At 34.0% G+C, this 10,081-nt stretch overlaps 2 protein-coding genes and 1 pseudogene across 2 annotated transcripts; 1 reads left to right on the forward strand and 2 right to left on the reverse strand.

The window, feature by feature from the left end:
- On the reverse strand, positions 1-309 carry LOC145571011 (glutaredoxin-C11-like). The gene has a single exon (XM_081630115.1). It carries the CDS (start codon positions 307-309, stop codon positions 1-3), a length of 309 nt encoding a protein of 102 aa, XP_081486241.1.
- Positions 310-4,328: 4,019 nt separating this feature from the next.
- On the forward strand, positions 4,329-7,472 carry LOC145571012 (uncharacterized). Its single transcript, XM_081630116.1, has one exon. It carries the CDS (start codon positions 4,329-4,331, stop codon positions 7,470-7,472), a length of 3,144 nt encoding a protein of 1,047 aa, XP_081486242.1.
- A 427-nt stretch (positions 7,473-7,899) lies between these two features.
- On the reverse strand, positions 7,900-8,463 carry LOC145572177 (glutaredoxin-C11 pseudogene; annotated as a pseudogene).
- Between the last annotated feature and the right edge of the window lie 1,618 nt (positions 8,464-10,081).

Raw genomic sequence — 10,081 nt, forward strand, 5'->3', positions numbered from 1 at the left:
CTAAAACCATATAGCTTTTGCTTCAATAAGCATATCCCTTAGAGAGCCATTAAGGTGAGCACCTAGCACATCCTTAGCGGACCCAACGTACGTGCCACCAATGAACACGGCTGGAACGGTAGGGTTGCACCCTAGCTTCTGTAGCGCCGACTCCATCTCCCTACCTCTTGGATCCCTATCTAGTTCATAGACCGCAGGGCTTGCACCAAGATCATAGAATAGTGTCTTAATACTATGACACATACAACATGAACTTTTGGTGAATATCACTGCTGCCTTTGATCTAGCCAAGTCACTCACTCTATCCATTGATGTATGTATAACACTTAATTAATTTTCTTGTGTGTTAAAGAAATAATCTAGAATAAAATTAGTGTGTTTTTATTTCTCTTCTACTTCTTGTTTTCTTAGCTTGTTGACTATTTTTGCTTTGTAGTTGACATGAATTTATAAGGGTTGAAAAAGGTCATATGCATGTTGATGAAAGCAAAGGATGATTCAAGATAAGGTATAGAATTGCTTTATTTGGTTGAATATGACCCCAGCCCTTTGACATACGTACATGAGCATCTTGGATACGATATTTGTTATGTCTTTTCATAATAGCTAACATTTGTGTTTAAAGATTGTAACATAAAAGGTTTATTATTAATTGCTAACAAAAATTATAGGTAATAATGTAGTATATATATTGAGTATATCTATTATGAAGTTATAATTATATATAGTTTATATTCAATTTAGACAACACATGTACTATAGATATTACAATGTTGTATAACCAGAAGAAAAAAAAAATGTTTAAAGTTTTTAAAATACTTTAACCACAAAAATCAAATGTAGTTATTGTTTATAAAACAAGGATCTTGCTAACGAGCGCCCCGGGGCGTTAGATAAGGAATAATTATATTGGTTGAAATGGTATTAAGTTAGGAATGCATGACAAAATCACGCGTCGTTCGGTGTAATTAATGTTAATTTTACTCTTATATTTCCACTTTTAATTCTCTTATCTAACGCCCGGGGGCGCTCATTAGCTTTTGCCATAAAACAATATATAGGGAGTATTACTTTCGTCTTTAAAAATCTACTTATTTTGAATTTTTTTCATAACAATCATCGACTCATCCTCAAAAACAAGATAAACTTATAAACACGATTGTACTGACACTAGCGAAAGGTCAAAGGTTTGTATATGTAATCATATCAAATATCAACACATTTAGGTCCTGTTCACTTCACCTTACAAAAATAATATTAAGTAAATATAATTTCAGTTCAGTCTAAATAACTCCAGTTCAGTAAAAATAAGTTCAGTTCAGTAAAAATAATTTCAATTCTTTAAAATTCAGTAACTACAAGAAGACATATACTCCCTCCGTTTTTAAGTATTTGCTCTATTTCTCCATGCGTGAAGTTTTAGGATAAATTGGAGAAAGTAATAAAATATGGAGGTAGTGGGGTAAGGGGAAGAATAAAAAATTGTAAAAAGAAAAAAGTAATTAAGAGAATTGGACGAGAGATAATATGAAATTAATAAAATATTATATATGTTGGGTCCACTAGGTAAGAGAAATGAATAAAATATTGTTAAAGATTTTCAAATAAAAAAATAGAACAACTATTTTAAAACGGCCAAAAAAGAAAAGTGAAGCAAGTATTTAAAAATGGAGGGAGTAATATAAAATCAAGTAAATTAATTTCAGTTCAGTAAAAATAATTTCAATTCAGCAAAAATAAGGTAAAGTAAATGGGGCCTTACTTAGAAGTTTCAGAACATCCGTACAATTAATAATTAATCCTTTCCAAGATATTAACTACTCTTAAAGTCTTAATGAAGATATACAAAATCGAAAAATCGGTTAAGTTAGTTTTGATTAGATTAATTAGTGAGCCTTTTACAGGAATATTACGAGTGGATTAGTAGGGATATATTCCTTTCTTTGATGGATTAGTCTTTTCAAAGTGATTAGATATGAAATCTGTATTGTTTACTATAAAATTAGTTAAGAAGGATCTTCTTAATGCAACATTATCTTGCTAAATGACGCGAATATTACCATTTACCAATAAATTATATGTAAAGCAAAAATATCATGCTTAAAGGTTTGCTAATTTAGCATGATATATATTGTTCTGCAACATGTAAGGTGCATATAAGGTGCTACTTCTTGTATCTTTCCTTAAAAAAAAAAAAAAAAAAACATGTAAAGGTGCATAAAATTCTTGGAAAAAGCTAATTAAAATATAATCTTTTACTCTCTTAGTCATGCTTATTGACCATTTATTATATTAATGTAGTGCTTAGAGTCAAAATTTACACACTAATCCCAATTTGCTTCTAACATACATGATACATGTTCGTTCTTTGAATCTTATTATAACGTTTTCTGTTTATGAAATTAATTATATTCATATTTACTAGAACATTTCTTTTTTCACATATTTAATTTCCTCTCTTTATCTCTGTCTCTCTAAATCCCTCACTTATCCATCTTTGTTCTCATCGCATATCATGTGCTGATGTGCGTCTAAAATATCATATATCTCTTGCATGTAACAATTAAACGAAATTAAAGTGTATATTCATATATACTACGGGCTAGAGAATCTAATTAATCTTTACCATTCAAGGGTAGAATCGATTGACGTGTAGTTGTAATTTCTTACACAAGAATGTTTGTCAAAATGGTCAATTGGATAAGGTACAACCTTTAATATCAACCAAAAACATGGGTACACACGTTAAGAGATTCGATCTTGTCCAATTTTTATCCATGTATATTCTCTAAATTTCCCTATTTTTTTCTTGCCAAATGTTGTAAAAAGAATGAGGAGGTTTTAAGTTCTAAAAGAAGCTCATATAAAGCATGGAAGACTTTGTGATAATGTTAGCATATAAATGGATTTGTGGCGGGGGGTAAAAGCAAGCTTATTGGAGTATAAAGGAAAGGAATGTCAACCCATTCATTGTGACTCATAAATTCCAAGCTCTAAATTGCAATCCAGAAGTTACATTCACCTCCTTTATTTAGTTGTACCATACCTAGGGGTGTAAACTAGCCGAGCTGACTCGTGAAGTATTTGAGATCGGGTAGGAATTTTAGCACTAGAGCTCGACTTGAAAAGCTCGTAAACATGCTAAAATTTTATTTAGCTATATATTGAGTTATATATTAATTGATAATTATAATTAAAAACATATATATTTTTAGTTTATTTAAGTGTTAGGAGGAAAAAAAAGAAAAAAAAAAGAAAGATAATAATTATATATAATATGGCCATGGGTTATTCAACTTATTTTTATTTTATTTTATTTATTTATTTTATTTTTTTTTGAAAGAAGGGTTATTCAACTTATTATTAAGTCTAATTAATTATGTAATTACACTTTGTAATAGCTAGATATAATAGAGTTACTAGGCCATCTCCTAATAAATATGATAAGGAGTCTTATTAGACCAGAGTCTCTCTAAGATTAGCTCGGCCAAGGTTACTTGAATTGGAAGAGGGATGGGGGCCAAGCGGGTGGTGGTGGTGGGGGGGGGGGGAATGTAAGGAAATGACTACTCCCAAGTCGCTCTCATTGTTGTGAGCATTGATCCTGTAACCTTACCACAAACCACATGTCAAATTACAAAAGATCAAAATTTAAAAGTTCTTACCACTAGGCTAGTACTCCTCAATAATTGTACTTACATATACTAAATAGTTGTTTATTTGGGGGGAACCTTATACTCCGTATCTCTTTATATATATTTTTTTTTTTGAAGAATCATTAATTTGCCTAAAAACTTTATTATATATTTACTTCATACTCCGTATTTATTATTATGCTTGACTATTTATCATTTAAATACTTTTCTCTAGAAACTTTTATATTTCAATTACTATTAATTTGAAAAAGCTTGGAAAATATCTAGCTAGTAACAACAACATTACAAGCTATACAAACTTACAAGTATACAAGCCATGAATCACACACATAGTCAAAACTCAAAATTCCTTTATTCAAAATAGAGAATCTCTCCTTTGGCCTCCCAATCCATATCATCACACATCATCAAGTGGATTCTTCTAAATTAGAAAAACAACTTTGTTATTGCAGCTACTTTCAATAAGAAATATATATATGTTGGTCCATAATGTTTATTTTCTTCTAGTGAAGTGATTCTAAGTGGCAGAATGTCTACGTTTAACTGGTTGATGTTTACGTCTAAATTCTCCCACAATACAGATTCTTTCATCAATGACGATAAATTCCCTTCAAAAAAAAAATCAATGACGATAAATTTTGGTGACTTCCAATTTACAAGTCACCAACGAAAATGAAGTTCAATTTTCGTAAAACATTAGCTTATAATATTTGTACGTATTGGAGACAAAGAATGAAATCCAATTGGATTAAATATGGAGATTTTCCAACCACCTTAATGTATAGGAGGGTGAAGCAAAAACAATTACAAAAGGAAATCCTTACTCTTAAAAATGATGAGGATACGTGGGTGGAAGGGCATGATGAAGTGGAGCAACTGGTTCTTAAGTCGGTTAAGGAAATTTTTAGCCCAACTCTTGATAATAACCATGAGGAAGACATTGACTTACTACTCCGACAGTTGCACATTCCCTCTATCAGCATGGAGGATAGTGAATGGCTTGATAGGCCGTTCTCTCATCAGGAAATAAAGAAAGCTATGTTTGACATGCACGGGTCTAAATCTCCGGGGCCGGATGGTTTCACTGCGTATTTCTTCCACCTATATTGGAAGGAGGTTGGTCAGCTTGTTATTGATAGTGTGCAACAATTTCTCACGTCTGGCAATATGCTAAAGGAATGGAATCAATCACTCCTTGTTCTCATTCCAAAAGTGAAGGTACCGGAAACTGCTAACCATTTCAGACCCATTAGCCTCTGCAATACCATTTATAAATGCATCTCCAAGTGTCTGGTAAATAGGATGAAGCTGGTGCTCCCCGGTATAATTTCTGAGTACCAACATGCTTTCATCCCGGGTAGATATATGGAAGATAACATCCTCATGAGCCATGAACTAATGCATCTTATCAACTCAAAAAGGCACTCGAACTTCGCTGCAGTAAAAATAGATATGTCTAAGGCCTATGACAGGGTAGATTGGCTCTTCCTCACCAAGGTCCTTCACAAGTATGGTTTCTCAAACCACTGGATAAGGATGATTTCACAGTGTGTTTCTACAGTGAGCTACAAAACAGTCATCAACAGGCACACTTCTAGCCCCTTTGCTCCGAAGTGCGGTTTGAGGCAAGGGGATCCTCTTTCCCCTTATCTTTTCCTCTTCTGTATGGATATCCTATCAAGAATGCTGACCCTGGCCGAAGATATAAACCAGATTAAGGGATTAAAGGTATCTAGGGGATCACCTGCTATTTCACACCTTTTCTTTGCAGATGATGCTATGCTCTTTTTCAGGGCAACCGAAGACTCTTGTCGGTGTGTACGGGACATTCTCCATCGATTTGGGAATGCTTCAGGACAGAGGTTAAACCTTCAGAAGTCCTTTGTGAAATTTCCCACAGGTATGACAGCAGAGGTTAAAGATTCTCTAAAAAGGATTTTGTCTATGTCTGAGACTACAAATGTGGGCATACACTTAGGTGCTCCAATTGATATCCAGGGAAAGAAAAAGTTATCCTTCCAGTATTTGGTGGACAAGGTAACGGAGAAAATTGTCTCCTGGGCCTCCTTACGTCTCTCACAGGCGGCAAAATTAATCCTTATCAACACGGTCCTGGTTAGTATCTCGGCTCACGTTATGAAGTGCCTAAAGCTTCCCCAAAGCATTGCCAACAAGATTGATTCCATCATTACAAAATTTTGGTGGTCTAACAACGGGAACAAGGGTATGCATTGGGTGAAAAGGGAGGTCATCCAACTACCAAAGAGTATGGGGGGCTTAGGTGTCCGAGGCATTTCTAATCTCAATGAAGCCCTGCTTTTCAAACAAGCCTCTAGAATGCACCTCAACCCTCAGCTTCTTATATCAAAGGTGCATACTAGCTTCCAACCATGTGGTATTTGCAACATCATGGCACCATTAAGGAGGACAGGGAATCTCTCTATGGGTAGATCGGGCTTACAAAAGGTGATTTCTTCTTTCAAGGAAGGTTTCGCTTGGAAGGTTGGTAACGGGGAAAATATTAAAGCCATTAGCACACCCTGGGTAAAAGGAAAAATTCCAATTGTCAACTCCAACCAAACACTTGGAGCTTCTATGGGGTGGATGGTAAGTGATTTCATTGACAGGAGTCAAGCCTCTTGGAAACCAGGTAAGATCAGACAGTGTTTTGATTGGAATAGTGCCAAAGATATCATCTCTATGGAACTCCCGTCTGAGCCAAAAGAAGACTACTTGTACTGGAAATTCCATCCCTCAGGGAAGTATAGTGTCAAAACTGGCTATTACTTCCTTTTAAGAAATCAAGAGATTAATAACTTCTCTTTCTCCACCAAAGATGAAGAGTTTGCAAGGCTAATCTGGAGTTTGAACATTCAACCAAAATGGAAAATCTTCATGTGGAAGCTCCTCCATAATGGGATAGCGGTAAAGGTAAACTTGGCCAACCGGGGCATACAAATTAATGCAATGTGTGATTTTTGTACCATGGGCTTGGAAGATAGCCAACATTTGTTTCAACTCTGTCCTCTAGCAAAAGCAGTCTGGGAGAACTACCCTACTGTTTCTTGCTCTGATTTCACAGGTGTCCAACCTTTGATAAGTTGGATCCAACACTGTATCCTGCTCTTTTATAGCAAGGAAGGTATACATAGCAATCGGATCACCATATTTATTGCTGTATTATGGGGTCTTTGGAAGACTAAGAATGCAAGAGTCTTTAAAGGAATTGATGTAACCATTACCACGGCTACAGAATTGGTTAATAGTGCAACCCAAGAACATGAGATTTTCACTAAAGAGACTAGAGGCCAACACTCAAGTGGGATTGAAGAGAGTGAAAATATTACTGCTTGGCCACCAGGTTTCAACCATGTTCAACTAGGAGAAGATAAATCCGGGTTTGCAAATTTTATTCTGCAGATTGATGGCTCTTGGGAGAAGGCGTCTCTAATGGCAGGCATTGGATGGGCCATCACGGGTCCAAATCAATCTTACACCTTCGATGGTGGAGGCAAACATGGGACCGCATCTTCAGCTCTACAATGCGAAGCATGGGCCTGCATAGAGGCCCTTAAGTGGAGTAAATCACAAGGATTTGAGGAGGTGCTAATTCTTACAGACTCCATCCTTTTGCTGGAAAATCTGAAGGACTCTCGAGGTAAGGAAATCTCCATTGCTTGGATGGTGGACGAAATCAGAAAGGTCGGGAATCGGTTTGCGAAATGTGCCATTATCAAGGTTAAAAGAGAACAAGTGCAACGCGCTAATGATATAGCCAAGTCATGCCGCTGTTCCCTTTCTAACTTAGATCACTAGTTTGTTTTTGTTCCTTTGCTATTGTCAAAAAAAAAAAAAAAAAAAAAAATATTTGTACGTATCTAATTAACTTAGCAATGGAATTAAGGGAATAGTTTTTAATGTCTATATATATTATCTAAAGCTCAATTGATTAATGTATTGTTCTCCACTTAAAATAGGAAGATTTTTTTTTTTTTTTCCTTTTTTTACCATTATACAAAGCATAATATACATAATCTTTTAACGTATGAGAATTTACCTAGTGTTTATTGGTTTAATTGAATGCTTTTACGTAGTATAAAGATTTGATAGCGCTGACACGATCAAATCACTATTATGAAAAGTTGAGATTAGACATTACATAGAAATTGATTATTAACTCAATTCAAAAGACTCTATCACCCAAATATATCTAGGATTGAACCCAATTTAATGACTATTTTGCCCCTTCAAAAATAGTCAAATAAATTTAGGATCGGAGATAGTAAATATTTTAAGTGTTATACTTGTATATATAGTAAACGTAACGGATGATATTATATTATACCTAGTTACATTTCTAGTTCATCTTGGTATATATGCAGCTATATCAAGAGCTTAAAAAAAGAAAAGCTCTATGAACAATGCTGCAATTTAAAAAAAAAAGAAAAAAAAAAAAGGCGTTCTAGTTTTAGGAACAAGTAATATAGTTAGAGCCAAATAGCCTTAGCAGCAATAAGCATTTCTTTGAGGGAGCCTGTAAGATGGGCTGCAAGAACATCCTTAGTAGAACCGACGAATCGACCTCCAATGAACACTGCAGGGACAATAGGCTTACACCCTAACTTCTGCAATGCAGACTCGAGCTCCCGACCTCTAGGATCACGATCAATCTCGTACACTGCGGGACTTGCACCCATGTCATAGAATAGTGTCTTGATGCTATGACACATACAATCTGAGCTTTTGACAAGTAGAACAACTGCCTTTGATTTTGCTAACTCATTCACTCTTTCCATTGTATTATAGCTTAATACGATTATATTTTTCTCTAAGTAAAGGTTAATACTTAATACACTATATTAGTGCAGTATTAGTTGATGAGATCATATAAACATTAAGATGGATTATTTATAGGGAGGGCAAGATAAAGGACTGACATTTGTTAATGCAAAAAATGTAAAGGGAAATGATAATTTAATTATAAAATGGAGTTTTATTGGATAAGAATATAAGGGAAGAAATGATATTCCAATGGATAATAATTAATAATACTTGTATTTGAATTTGGTCATGGACAAGGAAGATTTTATAGTACAATGAATCTGCATGCTATTATTGCATCTTGTGATATTATATATATATATATATATATATATATATATATATATATATATATATATATATGTTTATTTTCCCATAATTTTTATGGGTAAAAAGATCGTTAATCATTGTACAATCGGTTGTACCACGATCATCGTACTACAATTAATTTGTTAGTTGTTTCGTGTGCATAGTATAATCAAGGTTATTTTTAAACTTATATACTGATATAAAGATTCGTTAAATAAGTCATAGGTACAATTTAAGACCACTCTCATTCATGGGCAAATAAAAAAAATGCCATTATCTCTCTACCCACTTTCTCACTCCTCTTTTCCACTTTTTCTTATGGGCATTTTTTTTCTACAACTTCTCACACATTCATGTGCTAAGAAAAAGCCCACACTACTTTCTCTCCTATTTTTTCTCTCTCCTAAAGTATTACTATCATCACATTATATATATTTTTTTCTTTTATTTTTTTGCTGATTTGGTACCATGGCCCACACTACTGTAGCAATTAACTTTTGCCATTGCTATGGGCATTTGAGGATTTCCCCATGGGCATTTTTTCTAATGCTCATGAGTGGGAAGCCAAAATTTCATTGTTTTCATTAAAATCTCCTCGTGGGAAAAAAAATGCCCATAAGTGAGAGTGCTCTAAAGACCACATAAATAAGAATAAACATTGTATTATGATAAAGAGACAAATATTTATTCAACCTATTATTGATTTTCTTCAAAAGTAATTATATATATATATATATATATATATATATATATATATATATATATATATATATATATATATATATATATATATATATATATATAATTTAGCTCGTTATATACGAGAAATCAAAGCCCATCAAAGCATTCCTTACCGACGGGTCTACAGGGCAATTCGCAACTATGAATTGTTCATTGATTTTTTTTTTTTTTTTTTTTAATACTAATAAAAAAAAGGCATATATTTCAGGTCGACTAGAAGGCGCTTCCCATACTTGCTTGCTGAAAATCAAAGAAAGAAGGTCCATTTTCTCACATAGTTCGTCGGTCAAATCAACGATTTCTTCTCAAAGTAATAGAGAGATCTTTTTCTAGTTAGACTTCTATCAATGCAATGAAAGAACTATCCCTTCCTATTTCTGTGTCTTGTTAGATAGAAAAAAAAGGAAACCCCAAAGAGCCCCTCTTAAGGGGGTGGGGGTGAAGGGGGGTGTACATACAATTGAGGCAAAGTGCTTTATGATTCAATCTCCAAGGCATTCTTTTCATTTGGTAGGCCCAAGTCCATGGCCTATTTCAGATTCACTCGGAGTTTT

Source organism: Chenopodium album, chromosome 12 (genome assembly GCF_948465745.1).
Source record: "Chenopodium album chromosome 12, dcCheAlbu1.1, whole genome shotgun sequence".
Taxonomy (NCBI): domain Eukaryota; kingdom Viridiplantae; phylum Streptophyta; class Magnoliopsida; order Caryophyllales; family Amaranthaceae; genus Chenopodium; species Chenopodium album.